The 17,408-nt window shown below is 41.0% G+C and overlaps 1 protein-coding gene across 1 annotated transcript in view; it reads right to left on the reverse strand.

The window, feature by feature from the left end:
- TGFBR2 (transforming growth factor beta receptor 2) overlaps positions 1-17,408 on the reverse strand; it is a 78,676-nt gene that overhangs the window by 17,363 nt on the left and 43,905 nt on the right. The window contains exons 4-5 of the mRNA XM_021713013.1: positions 6,575-7,374; positions 4,794-4,935 (exon numbers count right to left, since the gene is read on the reverse strand). Of these exons, the coding sequence (XP_021568688.1) occupies positions 4,794-4,935; positions 6,575-7,374 (942 nt within the window). The remainder of the gene's footprint in view (positions 1-4,793; positions 4,936-6,574; positions 7,375-17,408) is intronic.

Raw genomic sequence — 17,408 nt, forward strand, 5'->3', positions numbered from 1 at the left:
GCCTTCCAGGTCATGGAAGTGGCCACGATCCATGATCCCATAAGCACATACAGACTCAGAATCTACAGAAAAAAAGGACCCCCGAGATCCAGTTCCCTTCACTGTCCACCTACTGGTGTAATAAAGTATCCTTCTACTTAATTCATCATTACTAAGGTAAGCATTGTCTGGCCACATTTCCTTTTTTGAAATGGCACTATCAATTTAAAAAACAGTAATTACGTATGTTGAACTTCAAGACACAGAAGTTTAAGGAATGACCTTTCACATCTCTCCTTCTTTATATTTTTAAAAATAAGTCTAACGCCAACTAGAGAGATTTATTATCTATTTTATTTGTAAGGTAGGAAACATATCTACATGTGCAAACTAAAAAAAGAAAGAAAGAAAAAAAAATGTCTGTTTTCAGTAGACTACAAGCCTCTTGAGGTTAAGACCTGGCTTTCCACCTGTGTTTCTACAACAGCCAAAGTGAGGACAAAACAAAGACACACACACCTGGAGGGACACATCTGTCTTCCGGGTTCATATACTTTCTTTCCAAAGGACTTTTTGAAAGTAAAAGAAAAGTCTCTGAAACTGGACTAGGCTAAAAATACATCTTTAAGGTTTTCAGATATACCAAAAAGAAAGAACGAGGAACCAGGTGCTGTGGCTCAAGCCCTAATCCCAGCCCTTTGGGAGCCCGAGGCTAGAGAAAATTAGCCGGACATGGTGGGGCACACCTGTAGTTCCAGCTACTCGGAAGGCTGAGGTGGAGGGATCGCATGAGCTCAGCAGGTCGAGGCTGCGGTGGCCATGAGTGTGCCACTGCACTCCAGCCTGGGCGACAAAGTGAGACTCCAACTCAAAAAAAAAAGAAAAAGAAAGAGAAAACAAAAAACCCGCTAGCGCTTTTAAAAGAAAAAGCCAAGGTAAGAAAAGAAGCTTCCTACATGAGTTCACACACTTAATCAAGTGAAGGGTTTTATGTCAGGACAAAAAGGAGGATGGATAAAATAACCTTGGTATTTGCAGCCCGAGTGGAGATGGTAGAAACAGGACTATGGGCTGAAGATCAAACAAAATGAGAACTGGGATGGCCTCTTTCCGGTTCCCCAGAGCTGCCTTTTCTTATCCTTAAGGTTATGAAAGGTTTTTTGACACTAGCTGAACAAACCAGATCCTGTTCCTTCCCTGGGAAAACTTGTTTATACTGTATCTGTTTTTAGACCTCGTAAAAGTTGGTTCTTCCTCATTAGCTTAAATTCTTCCATACTCAGCAAGATCAACAGGAAAGGGGTTTTGAGTCATTGATAACAATGAAAGCAGGGAACTCACCTAAGGCCTTAATAAGCCGACTGCGCTGACAGAGGCAGCGGCAGAGACACAATCTCCAGCTCATGTTTATAGAATAACAGGTTTGAAAGGGCAGGAAAAGATACTGAAATATAGGTAAATTTATTCTGACAGTGACAACAGCATCGTCTCTGATACAATTCATGCCCATCTAAAGATTCATTTTAGAACTGTCAAAGCTTTCAAGCAGAAAATTATTCTCAGTGGCTGAAACTCGGTTAAACAAATTTCACTGTGCAAGGAAAAACAAAGTTACTTTTGGAAGTGTTCTGGGGGGGAAAAAAATCTCAGGCGGGAAACCAGCAAATAACAGTGTCAGCCAAATAGAAAGTGCTCTTCCCATACAAGGGCCCAGGAAAATAGATGATGGCTCAGTGAGTTGCAGGGTAGGAGGAGACGACCTGGACCCCCCCCCCAGGGAGTCAGCTGAACATGTTTTGAACAGGATGATTAAGATTTTCAAGACTACTAAAAAGAAAGACAGAAACAAAAAAAACTCCCGAATGCTTTTAAAAGAAAAAGCCAGGCTAAGCAAAGGTGCTTCCTATGTGAGTTCACACATTTAATCAAGAGAACGTTGATTAATGGTGTCATGTGAATCCACCCTGGCTAAAATGTTGGGTACTTAGGCCGAGTAACAAAGCTGTGTCAATCTGAGCAACAAAATAAATAATGACAATATTGGATACCCATGGAATAAAATATCCAAAAATGCCATGCTGATATAAATATGTAATTAATAAGTAAATACCAAGGGATAGTGAGAGGAGGGACAGATCTTCTTCGCAGTAGAATGCCTCTTAATAAAGCAATAGCAATAGCAAAAACATGGAACCAACCATGCTGCTCATTGAAACTGGACTGGATCAAAAAAAATGTGGTACATATACATGATGGACTATGACGCCGCCATAAAGAAGTACAAAATTATGGAGTTTGCAGCAATTTGGATGGATTTAGAGTTTATACTACTCAGGGATTTATCACAGAAACAAAGGACTGAGTACCACATGTTCTCATTCATAAGCAGGCCCTGAACATTTGCCATAACACTATAAAAAAGGGATTGGCAGTAGTGGGATACTGCTGGGGGTGGGGGAGACATAACATCAATAAGAGTACCTAATCTCAAACCAGGCAAAGTGGGGACCAAACTTAAGCTGTATGATGACTGCTTATATATCTAATCCTGAATTGTACCCCTCGTCTTTAAAATAAAATAAATTATAAAAAATAAATAAATGCAGACAGAATAAGAAAAACTAAAAATCTCTACTAAGCAAACATTATAGTAATAATTGTTATAGGTAAGAATTATTAATGGATCCTTAAATTAGCGGGCAAAATTATAAAAAGTTCTAGTACCTTTGCTAAATAGGTGTTTAGTATTTTTAGAAACACCCCCAAATATCATCCCACAATGCATGCATAAATTACAAATGGACAAACAGTATCTTTACAGGGAAGAAACCTGGCAGGTCCCACTTTAACGGAATGATCCCATTTAACATAAAAAGTCAGACACATGGACACCTTGTGCCCCCTGATCTGATGCACTGAGAAGGGCACACCATCATTTCTGGGGTATTCTTGCCTAAAATATGTAATCTCCATCAAACCATGAGAAAACATCAGAGAAACCAAAAGTGAGAGACAGTCTATAACATAACTGGTCTAAACTTTTCAGAAGTGTCAAGGTCATAAACGACAAAAATTGAGGAATTGTCCCAAGGTCAAGGAGACTAAGGGGGCATGCACTATATCAATGTGAGATCCTGGACTGGATCATGTTCCAGAAAAAGATATTTCTAGGATCTGAAAGAGCAAATAAGGTGTGTAAGATTAATTAAGGGGCAACCCTTTGAGTCCCCTCCCACTGTGGGAGCTTTTCTGTCCTCTTAATAAATCCTGCTTTCTAAAAAAAAAAAATTAAGAGCACCAGACCAATGTTGACTTCCTGTTTTGATAGCCACTAGTATGGTTTAGGTCAGATGTTAACAGTAAGGGAAGATGAGTTAAGAGTATATGAGAACTTAGGTGACATTCTACTAATAGACATTTTACTGCAAAGGAGATCTGTCCTTTAGGTGCAGTGGCTCATGCCTGTAATCCTAATACTTTGAGAGGCCGGGGTGGGAGGATCGGTTGAGGCCAGGAGTTTGAGAACAGCCGGGGCAACATAGCTAGACTCTGTCACTACAAAAAAGTTAAAAAATTAGCCAGGCATGGTGGCACATGCCTGTAGTTGCAGCTACTCAAGACGCCGAGGTGAGAGGATTGCTTGAGCCCTGGAGTTTGAGGCTGCGGTGAGCTAGGATTGTGCCACTGCCCTCCAGCTTGACCCTGACTCTAAAAAAAAAGTATATGGGAACTCCCAATACTACTTTACAACTATTCTGTAAGTCTAAAATTATTGAAAAACAAAAAGTTACAAATAGAATTGGGGTTACTTTGGCTTTATTCAGCGCCAACCAGGGTCATGTGTAATGCAGACATTTCTCAGGTGAGACCTAAGACCCTGATGGAAATTACCAAGAAGAAAGTCAGGAAAGGGGTAATGTAGACCTTGGCCATTCTTACTTCCTAGATACCAGAGGACAATACTTCCCAGGATGAGAGTCTTGTCCCTGCACCCCAGGTATTGCCCATCCTTATCTATAGTCTCAAGGTCAACAGTAGAAATAGCCTCTCATAATGAAAAGGACTCTGCATGCAGCTTGCAGAGAAGACACAATGGAGGGAACCTGGAAAGCCATGAGATTGTGGTCAGGGAGAAATGATCCTAAAAGAATAGAAGAAATTAGGTGGCTGAACTTGGAGAAAAAAACAGCAAGCTAGCTGGACCAAGCTGGGCTTTGCAAAGGAAAAACAGGAGAAAAGTAGGTCTCCTAATCCATCTCGGAGGCTTAATCAGTGTGAGGATAGCTTTCCTCAATAACCTCTTCACTAGATTTTTCAAAACCTAAACCAATATATCAAGCCATTCTGCCTGTTTTTCCCCAACAAAAGAAAGTCATGTCCATAAAAATAAATTATGGATCAAATCCTTTTCCCAGACCTTATAATTCTGAAAAACCTTAATGACACAAAGAAACAAAAATTAGATGCTTATCTGAATATTATCCATTTGATAAACAGAGATAATTCTTACAAATATTATTAGTGCTCAGCTCTTGCCATAAATTTAAATACCTGTGGAGAGAGATGTCAAGAGAAGAGTAATTATACAAAGCTTTATGAAAAGAGGTATAAAGCTTTATGCTCCAACAGGGTTTTCAGCTTAAAATCCTAAGCTGTTCGGCATAATACCAAATGGTTCTGGTATGGCTGTGTCATATCAGATCTCACCTAGCTCTCATAACTGTTTTGTAACCCATGGAATCAGGCTTGAAGCAAATAAGATGTTATCACGTTGAATACAAGCCCACCGCTTCACCATGATGGTTCATACGTACCTCCCACCGCATTACAGCGAGATGTCATTTCCCAGAGCACCAGAGCCATGGAGTAGACATCAGTCTGTTTGAAGGACTCAACATTTTCCAAATTCATCCTAGATTCTAGGACTTCTGGAGCCATGTATCTTGCAGTTCCCACCTACAGCAAAAACAGACAGGCCCAACTTTTAATTTTTAAAAAAATTTTCACGATATAGTTGATGTGTGCCCCCCACCATGTGAGATAATTAAAAAAAAACACATACACAATGTTTTTAAATAATGAGAAATGCACAGAAAAATATAGCATAGATGGTTATTTTTAAAAACAGATCTTCTATCCCTGAAAACCTTCTAAAGACTACAAACAAAGCATGCCAAAATAAGGAAGTGTCAAACCCCAAGCTGCCTTATCTCACCCCCTGACATATGTCATCACAATTTTCAATAACATCCTTACAGATAACCTGAGAGACAACATTTGTGATACTTTTGATGTTTATTTTTGCTTTTGCAAATTAAATATTTTTTCATTCCTGAAACTTCAAGACTTACGGTAAAAATAATAATTGCTATCAGTCTTGACCACTAAAGGACCGAGTCTTAATCTTTTGTTTACTCGATGGCACATTCCAGTGTGCCAAGAATACAGTATAATTTTATAAAATCTCTACTAGATCAAATTATATAAAAGTACTTCCACAGTAAAAAAAAAAATCTGTATCACTTTATAATTTTGATGGGTGTGCGGTGTAGTTTTATTTTGACTTTTAGGCTTGTGCTAATTTCTATGACTGATAGTATGCAAACCTAGGTTCTATAGGAAAATATTTTTAGGGAATGGATCACTTCAATATTTAATGTTCCATATGTATAGACTGACTAAGTGACAATAAAGTCCTACCTTCCCAAGGATTTAAGGAAAGCCAAGTGAGTTGATATTATCACTCCAAGAAACGTTTCTTACTGGCAGGTATTAGAAATTTCTCTTCTTAACAGGTCATTGCATGACTCATTACCCTGGCACATTGGTCCAGCCATGTTTCGGGATGTTTACCTCAACACTTCGTGTGCTGCCATGGACACAGGGCTGACTGGGCAGTAACCAAATGCTTCAGAAAGCGTGTCCCACCACCTGGCAGAGAAAATGGTGCTCTCCACAGGTTCCACTGTGTGAAAACATGGGGCCCGTCATTCATAAGGGACATGGTGATTTCTAATCACTTTCCAACAGTTCTGTAGCCAAAAAGGTTACCATTTTGAGGCACCAGTGAGAGTGCTTCAAAGGTGGAATTGCTCCTTCACTCAACAAGAACTTATTTCACTTTCACTGTTTAAGGCATTGTGCTAGATATCTGGGGTGACCACATGGACATGGGTTTGGACTTGAAGGAGACTGCCTTCTAGAACGGTACAAAGAAACCAATATAACTACCAATAACATGGAGTAGAAAGGACTGAGCACAACCACGAGACAGAAAAAATAGAAATAAAGTACCAGCAGTGCTTGAAGCAAAGAAAAACCACTTGCAAGTGGAAGAGAAGTGAGGAGAAAAATGTCTGTCCTGAGTTGGGAAGGATTTAAAGATAGGAGGAGAAAGCTGCCCATAAGCAAAGGTACCCAGGTAGGAGAGAGCGGAGCATGCCCAAGGCAGACTCCAGACTTTGGCTAGATTCCCTAGACAAGTGTCCAGAGTACACGACTGTCTGAGAGACAAGAGGCAGGAGACACTATGCATCAAGGGGTAGGTTGAGGACAGTTTCAAGGTAAAGGAGTTATAGCACCAATTGTAACCCACCTGCCCGCTGTTAGCCAGGTCATCCACAGACAGGGTAGGGTCCAGACGCAGGGAGAGCCCAAAGTCACACAGGCAGCAGGTCAGGTCATTCTTCACAAGGATATTGGAGCTCTTGAGGTCCCTGTGCACGATGGGCATCTTGGGCCTCCCACATGGGGTGTGGTCACCGTGGAGGTGGGCAATGCCCCGGGCAAGGGAGCTGCCCAGCTTGTGCAGGTCCTCCCAGCTGATGACATGCCGCGTGAGGTACTCCTGCAGGTTGCCCTTGGCGTGGAAGGCTGTGATCAGCCAGTACTGTTTCCCCAACTCTGTCTTCCGCTCCTCGGCCGTCAGGAACTGGAGGATGTTCTCGTGCTTCAGGTTGATGTCTGAGAAGATGTCCTTCTCTGTCTTCCAAGAGGCATACTCCTCATAGGGGAAGATCTTGACTGCCACTGTCTCGAACTGCTCGGAAGTGTTCTGCTTCAGCTTGGCCTTGTAGACCTCAGCAAAGCGACCTTTGCCCACCAGGGTGTCCAGCTCAATGGGCAGCAGCTCTGTGTTGTGGTTGATATTGTTGGCGCATGTGGAGCTGATGTCGGAGCGGTCGTCTTCCAGGATGATGGCACAGCCCTCGCTGAACTCCATCAACTTCCTCGGCTTACTGGATTCCCAGGATGAGCTCAGCTTCTGCTGCCGGTTGACGCGATAGCAGTAGAAGGTGATGATGACAGCTATGGCGATTCCCAGCGGTGGCAAGAGGCTGACGCCTGTCACTTGGAATATGACCAGCAATAAGTCAGGATTACTGGTGTTATAGCCTGATGTAGAAATAAAACAAGAGAGAAAGAGTTGGGTTCAGTAGGTCAGCACTGTCAGGAAGTGGGTCCAGGCCTCAAGCATCTATAGATTTTAGCATCCTCATGGTTTTTGTGGATACCATATTGTGAATTTTCTTCCAGGAAAGCTAGTGCATACTTGTCCAGTCTTCCCTGCTTCTGACCATCCATTCAACCTCTGTCCACACATTCAACATCTCCTACTCTTCCTCCAAACTTCAGCCTAAACGTCACTTCCTAAAGGAAGACTAGGAAAACTTGAGAAAAAGGCTTATTTTAACTATTCTCATAGTACCCTGTACTTTTCCTGTATAGCAATTCAGCACGATTTAAACTATGTAACTATGACTCCACTTCCTGGTTTTGTATCTGTCCTTCTCTACTCTCCCCAGCCCCAACAGTGAGAACGCCATGCTGGCTGGGACCGCGTCTTTCGTCCTCACTTCACATGTAAACCGTGCTTGGTACACAGCAAGGCCCTCAATATCGTTGAGTAGAGACTTGAGAACATAGAAAAAAATGAAACAGCTTCTGCCTTTGAAAAGTTTGATTATCAGTATCTGGTAAAATCCAAAAGATCACTACAGTTCTGCCATAAATCTCCAAGCTCCAACTTGTTCTGCTCTGATCAGCATTCAGGCTACCCTGAAGCATCAGTTGTGGGTCTATGGGTGGCAGGGAGAGGAGTCTGTAGAAAGAGTCTCTTTTGAAGTCAGTTTCCTTACATCCACCTAATATGCCTCTTTGCAGTGCACATGTACAGTTTCATGGAAATGAAATATCCAATAGCAACAATGGAAACCTTGATAAAGTTAAAGATGGAAATGCCACCCGTTTTCTGACTTGGAACACTACAGGCCTCTGTGGGTTGATGAGGACAGTCCTTAGCACCAGCTACCTGACCAGAATGTTTTGTACATCAAGTTCATGTGCTGGCCTTGTTGCCTCTGAAGAAATGGGTTTCCTCTTGGGAAGAAGGACATGAATAGAAACATACAGGAGGCAGTCAAAGGCGGTTATGGTCCAATGAGAGCTTGTGCTGGGCAGCTTCTGGTGGGCAGGCATGCCAGAATTCTATTGCTTTCTTTGTTACTATCTGTTCTCCAAGGTCAATTATTGAGCAGGCCTCATCCTCAGATGCTAAATTCATTCACTAACTATGTCCCGACTGAGTGTCTATGACTGGCACATCACTGCCCTCAAAGTACTACCAGTAGTACTCTGCCGGGTACTACCCAGTAGAGGAGTTAGGACATGAATCAAAATACAAATATGCAGCATCCGAGATGGGAGGCAAATGTGTGCTGCAATGTATGTGTTGATGGAGTGTGAAAAAGCTTAGGCAAACATGGAAAGCGCAGTAGCAAAGACTGTCTTTGAATAAGTCCCTAAGAATGGGGGAAGTCAATGATATGTGGAAGGAATGTTATGGGGAGAGACTACACGATCCATCCAAGCAGAGTAATTCTAACATACTGACCACTCTGCTCTGCATAGAGGAATAGAAAGGAAAAAGTTTGGGTAGGTGTGATGGAAACAGACTTCATTTCAGGGAAGGAGTCTGTGATTACTCAACTGTCAGTTTTCACCTCCTGAAGGTGTTTGAGAAATAAATGAGAAAACAGTCCAAGCAGAATGAGGATGACCACAGTCACTCAAAGAAAAGCCATTACTCAAACAGCATTTGATACCATCACTTAATGAAACACAGCGAGAAAGGAAGTTAGTACATGTCCATCGGGAATGTTCAGGTTTAACATGATTCACTACTCGTTCTTAAGGTAAGTTTAAGTAGAAATGTCAGCTTTCACTGACTATCTCCTAGATGAAATCTCAGCTTGTAAGTCTATGGATGCCACTAAAAACTGGAAAAGTAATCCCAAAATATCAGAATTCCAGCAACCAAGAGAAAAAAAAAACACACACACCATTTTGGGGAAAGATTCATTAATGCATTTTTAAAATATAGGGAAAGAGATAAAACTTTGATAACTGACCCTTAAAAATGCAAACTATTACACTGGGAGGCTTGGATTGGGACAGAGGACAGGCAGGACTAGGGGTAGGAGTGGTAGTTGGACAAAGCAATTATAGAAAGATTCAAATGCAAAAGAAAAAAAAATGTTCTTAAGGAGATGGATGAACTATCCCTGTTGTCCAGCAAAGCATGAACCTGGACAGCAAAATTAAGGGGAGAGATGAAATAAGGTCAAGTACAACAGCAGGTCACCATGTTCCCCCTCTACCTACCTTATCTGAGGTATCCAATAAACAGGCTTGACATGCCCATGTGTTTCAATTCTCCACGTCAGACTACAAAAAAATGTCTTATAATCATAAATTGGTTTGATGATCTGATTGATTGCTTTTCTCACGACAAAGTTGGGTAATGGTCAGTTCTATTTTAAGTAACATGATATACCCAGCACCTGGCACAGAATCGGGGCAGTTTCAGGTACTCAACAAATGTACAAAGTGAATGAATGATAACTTATGTGGAATCATATTCTTCACATTTTTTATGTTCTATGGCAGAATTTGGTAAACTATGGGTCAAGGGTCCATGGTCTGTTTTGTATAGCCTCCCACTTAAGAATATTTTGTTCATTTTTAAGGAGCTATTTAAAAACAAAACAAACTAAGAAGTTAATGCAACAGAGATCATCTCTGGCCCAGAAAGCCTAAAATATTTACTGTCTGGCTATTTGCAGAAAAAGTTTGCTGACCCATCCTATACGTATTGTTTTGTTTCATTTTATTTTATTTTATTTTTATTTTTGTTGAGTCAGACTCTCACTCTGTTGCCCTGGCTGGAGTGCTTCCACCTCAGCCTTCCAAGTAGCTGGAACTACAGGTGTGTGCTATCATGATTTTTTTATTTATCGTAGTGATGAGGTCTCACCAAGTTGCTCAGGCTGGCCTAGAACCTGTGAGCTCAGGCAATCCTCTCGTCACAGCCCTCCAAAGTGCTGGGATTACAGACTTGAGCCACCATGCCCGGTCTACATATTATTTTAATAACCTATAACACATTGGCAGAATTTGGAGAGATTTCACTCTGGTCAAATGTGAATATTTGGTCAGATAGGAATATTTGTTTTCACATATTAAAAAATGCAATTAGAAAATTTTAGATATTAACTGAATACTTAACTGTGTCTCCAATTCACTAAAATGTCCAAATGAACTGTTTACTTATTACTGATAATTCTAGTTCATTTTTCCTAGCCATATATGAAAAAGGTTTTCCTAGCTAACTTTTCAGGCCACAGGAGAAACATAAAAAACAGAAATCCCCTGAAGTTTATGTGTGGCACTGACTGAATATTCTAGAAATCCCCAGTTTTATGTCAGAAAACGAAGTTTTACTTTCCCCTCAAATTTCCTGTGATTTCTTTTTGAAAACCTACATGTAAAAAGTTTGAGGGGAGGCATTATTGAATAACATCTGTCAATCTTGAAACTTCAAAGAGGTGGTGAAAAACCCTAACAATAGCAGAGAAGGCTGGAAGGAAGCCCTGGGATGTGGCTTCATCTAAACAGAAGCCACCCACACACTCTTGCCAAGTATTAACCCTTGGGCTGCTACTAGAAAAACCAAAGGCTGCAGGTGTAGGTACAAGCTAGCAACTCCTTTACTCAGAGACTAGCCCGAAATATTTCTTTTCACCAACCCCCAATTACAGAGAAACTCACAAACTGAACATTTAGTATGTACCTGACTTTATAGAATATTTAAATGTAATTGACAGAAAAATCCTATGAGGTAGAAACTGTTATGACTATAAACCCCATTTTACAGATAGGAAAGCCAACTATCAGACAGTTTAAGTAATTTCCCAAGATCATAAATTTAGGCAAGAGCAAAGCTGATATTTGAAATGACCTTTGCCTGACTGAAGAGACCCTGGATCTTGGCTCCCTGCCTGATTACCTAAACTACACATTGATGAGAGAATGATTTCATATAAGCTCTCAATTTGATAACATGGTCTTTTTGGGAGGCTGAACTAAGTGATTTTATAGCCATCCACTGAGTGATATTGGCAATTATTGGATAATACGTTTAAAGTCTAAAGGAGTATATTCTGGGTGTGGAAATTATTTCCCTTGGTTCTTCACTAAGAACCTAAGAACCATAGTTTAGTAGTGTCCCTAAATATGCATCTTTTTTTTCTGCCTGGAAAGAAAAAGTTTTACATGAGGGAGAATTCAAAAATCTTCTTTTATTTTGAGTAGGAGTCTCACTCTATCACCCAGGTTAGAGTGCAATGGCACTCTCACCCCAGCCTCGACCTGCTGGACTCAGGCAATGCTTCCGCCTCAGCCTTCCAAGTAGCTGGAACTACAGGCATATGCTACCACGCCCAGCTAACTTTATTATTATTATTATTTATTGAAGAGATGAGGTCTTGCCAAGTTGCCCAGGCTGGTCTCGAACCTCTGAACTCAGGCAATTCTCTCATCTTGGCCTCCCAAAGTGCTGGGATTACAGGCTTGTGCCACCACACCCGGCCATAAAAATCTTTATCTTTCTTTTCTCAAAGCCAGTTTCAGGACCTAGAACATAGTGGGGGCTCAAGACATAATTGCTGACCTACTGGAAACTTCCATGAATAGTAGTATCATCAAACTAGATATAGCTCCGAAAGGCATTTCAAATAAGGGTGGAATGTCTCTAAAGTTCATAAAAATAAGGTTCTATGCTATAATAATAAAAAATGCCCTTAGCCTGGGCTTTATAAATAGAATTCAGTGGTTTTGTGGGTTTAAATATGTAAAAATTGCACCTCTTTGTTTTCTCTAACCCTTAATTAAAAATCAGCATTTCCTAGTATTAGCTGTACCTATGACTTTGTCACCAGTAGAAACCATAGATTTTATCATACCATCTTATGTTTGTTGCAGATGTCTGAGCATATGACTTATAGTCATGACTTAGACATTTCGATTTTTTCAGATCTGCTAGATCTTGTTATTTAAAACATTACTGTAGAAACACAAATGACTGTATCACAAATTTATTTTGAAAATATTTGATCCTGAATGTCAGTGTAGTTGGTTTTTTCTGAAATGCCATGTGTTATATCTTATGCATTTAAAAATATCATTCTGAAAAGGGGTCCTCAGACTTTCTTCTTTAAGAAGTCCAAGGTGGCCGGGCTCGGTGGCTCAGCCTGTAATCCCGTGCCTTTGGGAGGCTGAGATGAGTGGATTGCCTGAGCCCGCGGGTTCGAGACCCGCCTGGGCAGCGAGACCTCATCTCTACAATAAATCAAAAAATCAGCCGGGCATGGTAGCGCGTGCCTGTAGTTCCACCTACTCGGAAGGCTGAGGCGGAAGGATCGCTGGAGCCCAGCAGGTCGAGGCTGCGGTGGCCGGGAGCAGCCACTGCACTCCAGTCTGGGAGACAGAGTGAGACTCCAACTTAAAAAAAAAAAAGAAGTCCAAGGTGCATACACATGAAAAACGAGCCACCCTGGCAGAGGGAAGAAGGCATTCAAGCTCCTGTCTCTGTGAGGATTTTCTGGAGCAGAGATTTTGAGATTCGCTGGTTTCTCTGGGAAGTGGGCAACCAGTGCCAATGGTATATCTGCCTGGATTGACGCACTGTGCTTCACATGGACAACTGTGGATTGTCAGAGCTGCTGTGGGGAAGTAAGCTCTGCTTGGGCAACGATGGGAAGCCCTCCTTTGAAATCTCCTAATAACAAAGATAATCACCTATGTGTGCTTTATTGGGTTAGTCACTGAGTGGTTCACTTCACTATCTCACTTTATTTTTCCCACAACCCTACGTCTGAGTCAGGTTCTGCTACACCCCCATTTTACAGAGAAAGATATTGAGTCTTGGTTGCTTCTACAACACTGTAAATAAATAAGTACTCTTACTAAGTAAGAGTTGTCTCTAGTAGGTGCTCAGCAAATGAATGCTGTCCTTTTAACGTTATAATTAACATAATGATTTGAGACAGGAAGTTCTTCCTTCCCCTCAGCATATCTCTCTTTAGCACAATTTCCTTCTTTGGATCTCAGCCAGTTGCATATATTCTGTTGCTTTAGGTGAACATGTCAGCACGTGAACTTCTTTGTGGTTAGAGTTTCTCTGCAGACTTCACAAGAATCTCACTTGGTATGTGATACTCATCAGTATACCAATGAACCAAGGTGTGTGAAAAACTATCATTCATGCCTTTACCTATTAGATAATTAGTATCTTAGTAAACTTTTGTCCTACCTTTGTTTGAAGGGAGAAACTGCCAAACCACTTCAAATATTAAAGTAGAAGACTATCTCTCAAATTCGGCTATGCTGATTGGTTTTATCACATTAACGGACACACTTAGGACTTTTTTTCATCACATTGGTCTTAATTTAATGTCTTTTTACCAAGTGACATTTATTTACTTATTTATTTATTTAGAGTTGGAGTCTCACTCAGTCACCCAGACTGGAGTGCAGTGGCCGCTCCTGGTCACCGCATCCTCAACCTGCTGGGCTCCAGCAATCCTTCCGCCTCAGCCTTCCTAGTAGCTGGAACTACAGGCACGCGCTACCACACCCGGCCAATTTTTTGATTTATCGTAGAGATGAGGTCTCACCAAGTTGCCCAGGTGGATCTTGAACCCGCGGGCTCAGGCAATCCACTCACCTCAGCCTTCCAAGGCGCGGGATTACAGGCTGAGCCACCGAGCTTGGGGTGACTTTTATTTAAAATCGTGAATGAGAAAGGTTCAGTTTTAAGTTCCTTTTAGAAGCTAGTAAAGAGGCTGTTTTCATAACCTCCTCTGTGTGTGTGTGTGTGTGTGTGTGTGTGTGTGCGCGCGCGCAGAAGCATGCACATGCACATGGATATTCAAGTTGTATGACAACTTGTTTACTTTTCAATCGTTCCAAAGTAGCGAATACCATGGGATTTTCCCTTGAGGTTTTCTGCCAGTTTGTATTTTTTTAATGGCACACTAACATTTATCTTTGGAAGATTAAAAAAAAAAAAGAAGTTGACATTTGTCTTTAAAAAAATATTTATGTATTAAGACTCTGACATTTGCAAATGGCTCCTTATTTGCAACTAAGCCTGGTCTCTCTATGTGGGACACATGTGGCTGGAAATTTTCTTGGCCAGCTGCATATATCGGTACATATTAAATGGACTTCTAGGTTCATTTTTAGGGAGACATTTTGGGAGTGTTGAAGGAACAAAGGCTTTGGAGACATTCAGACCTGAAGGAAATGGCACTCTACTTGCCAGCTGGGTGCCCTTGAGGTAACTCTTAATTTCTTACCTCTAAAATAAGACTAATACCTGGAAGGAGAATTCTTAGTAGAAACTGAGACTACATAATTGAAGTTGCTGGCACCTAGTAGATGCTCAAGAAAAAAACAAAAATTTAATTCTCTCCTCCTCTTTCCTTTTTCCCAAGGATATTTGAAATAATATACTTAGCCCAGGGGCAAGGCATAGACTTCCTAACTTATTTCTCTCTTGTAAAAAAAAAAATTTTAGGGGCAATCCTTTGGGTCCCCTCCCACTGTGGAAGCTTTTCTGTCCTCTCAATAAATCCTGCTTTCACACAAAAAAATTTATTCTGAAATAAAACAGATATAGAAAAATGTGCAGAATAAATGTCTGGCTTAGTGAATTATTGTAAGGCAGACACTCTTGTAACTACTGGCCAGATCAAAAAATATATCTTTACTGGCAACCCAAGAAGTCCCTTCATGTTCCCCAACTCAATCATAGACCCCTTCCTACTACAATGCCTGACTCTTATCACCTCCTTGAGTTTTTTTTTTTTTAATTGTTTTATCACCCAAGTATGCATGTGTAGTTTTCTTGGTACTAATGTGGCTGAATACACATGGCAGAATTTAGTTTTTTGTCAGAACTATGAAAAAAAAAATCTTCTAACAATGAAAACACCAGTAGAATCCTTACAAAAAAGCTGAATCGAAATCTAATCAAGCAGGAACCATCACACAAATCTAGACAGTGCCTCTATAAAATAAATGAAAGGCCTGGCCTGTTCAAAGTCAATAATGAAGAGTCAAAACAATCAAATTTAATGTGTGATCCTTGACAGGGTTCTGAATTTAAACAACAATAGACCCATAACTTTGGGGAAATTTGAATATGGCTGTAATGTATATATTTATATGCATATACGTGTGTATATCTGTGTCTGTATACATACATAGAGAGAGAGAGAAGAAAAGAGATAGAGAGAAACCCAAGCCATGATGCTATCTATATGCTTTACAACTATAGAGTTCAAAGGTCTTGCCAACCATTTGTTGGCATGTTGCAGAAAGTATCTTGGCACTTTGTTATTCAAAGTGTGGCCCAGACCAACAGCACTGGTGAGCCCTCTCAGCCCCTGCCCTAAACTAGCTGAATCAGAATCCACATTTAAAAGGTCTCTAGGTGATTCATTTACACAATTCAAGTTTCAGTAGTACTGCTTTTGCAAAAACAGAGTAAGTTCCTTTGTACTCTGTCACAGAAATGCTTTCCTCTTACAAAGCAATTTTAGTGGAATTGTTTGCAAAGTCCTGGTACTTGGTACAAGTCAATCAGACAAAATGATCCATGAGAATTTTCTAATCAGTACAGAAGTATAGAATGAGATACAATTCCCCATCCATCATCCCAGGAAAAAGCAAACAAATTCAGACATACAATTAAAAAAATCATTGTAATTAGCAGAAGGACAGTAAGCTCCATGGCCATGCCAGATTTAATTTAACTTCCAGCATATTGACAGTACCGTTTGACATTCTGGACAGACTTTGAGAATATTGTTTTCCCCAGATGAAAGAAGTCTCACCCATCAATGTAACTACTGTATTCCAATTGCACATATTTCAGAACTAAGCTGTTTTTCACCTCTCCCATCCCATTCCACGGACCTCTTTATATTACTTCTGTATTACCTCTGTCCCTAACAGAAGAGTACACAACTTCTCTTAGAATATTTCTGACAGGTAAAGGTAAAACTTGCGACTGAAAATGTTACAGTAGAGGGACACCACTCCTCTGTTATCATTCCATAATCGAATCCCAATATTTCTAATTGCAGATCAACAGGGATAAAGTCTAAACATTGGCATATTTTATTCATTTATTTATTTATTTGAGTTGAAGTCTCACTCTTGTCATCCAGGCTGGAGGAGTGCAGTGACACACTCATGGCCACCGCTGCCTCAACCTCCTGGGCTTAGGCGATCCTTCTTCCTCAGCCTTCCAAGTAGCTGGAACTACAGACACACGCCATCATGTTCGGCTAGTTCTGTGTGTGTGTGTGTGTGTGCGTGTGTGTGTGTGTGTGTGTGTGTGTGTGTGTATGTGCGATTTATTGTAGAGACGAGGTCTCACCAAGTTGCCTAGGCTGATCTCGAACCCCCAAGCTCAGGCAATCCTCTCACCTCTCCCAAAGTGCTGTGATGACAGGCTGAGAAATAAGCCAATGTGGCCAAGTATGGTGACTCAGCCTGTCATTCCAGCAATTTGGGAGGCCGAGGTGAGAGGATTGCCTGAGCTCGGGGGTTCGAGATCAGCCTAGGCAACCTGGTGAGACCTCATCTCTACAATAAATCACAAAAACTAGCCAGGTGTGATGGCACGTGCCTGTAGTTCCAGCTACTTGGAAGGCTGAGGCAGAAGGATTGTCTAAGCTTAGCAGGTCAAGGCTGCAGTGGCCATGCGAGTGCCACTGCACTCCAGCCTGGGCAACAGATTGAGATTCCAATTAAAAAAAAGGTGATTCTTTACATTAAGTTAAATGTAGCTTCTCTGTCCTTCTATTATTGGTCCTCATCCTGCTCTCTAAAGCAAAAGGGAACAAAATGACTCCTTCCATGGGATGAGAGCTATTAACCCCATATCACTAAATCATTTATTTTTCAGGTTGAACATCCTTGCTTCCTTCAATTACTTTTCAAAAGATATATTTATCAGACTCTGAAGTCTGACATATTTATCAGATCCTAAAATCAGCCCCGTCTAGTATACAGCA

The sequence above is a fragment of the Carlito syrichta genome, unplaced genomic scaffold, assembly GCF_000164805.1.
Source record: "Carlito syrichta isolate Samal-C Ts95f unplaced genomic scaffold, Tarsius_syrichta-2.0.1 Scaffold303987, whole genome shotgun sequence".
Lineage (NCBI taxonomy): Eukaryota > Metazoa > Chordata > Mammalia > Primates > Tarsiidae > Carlito > Carlito syrichta.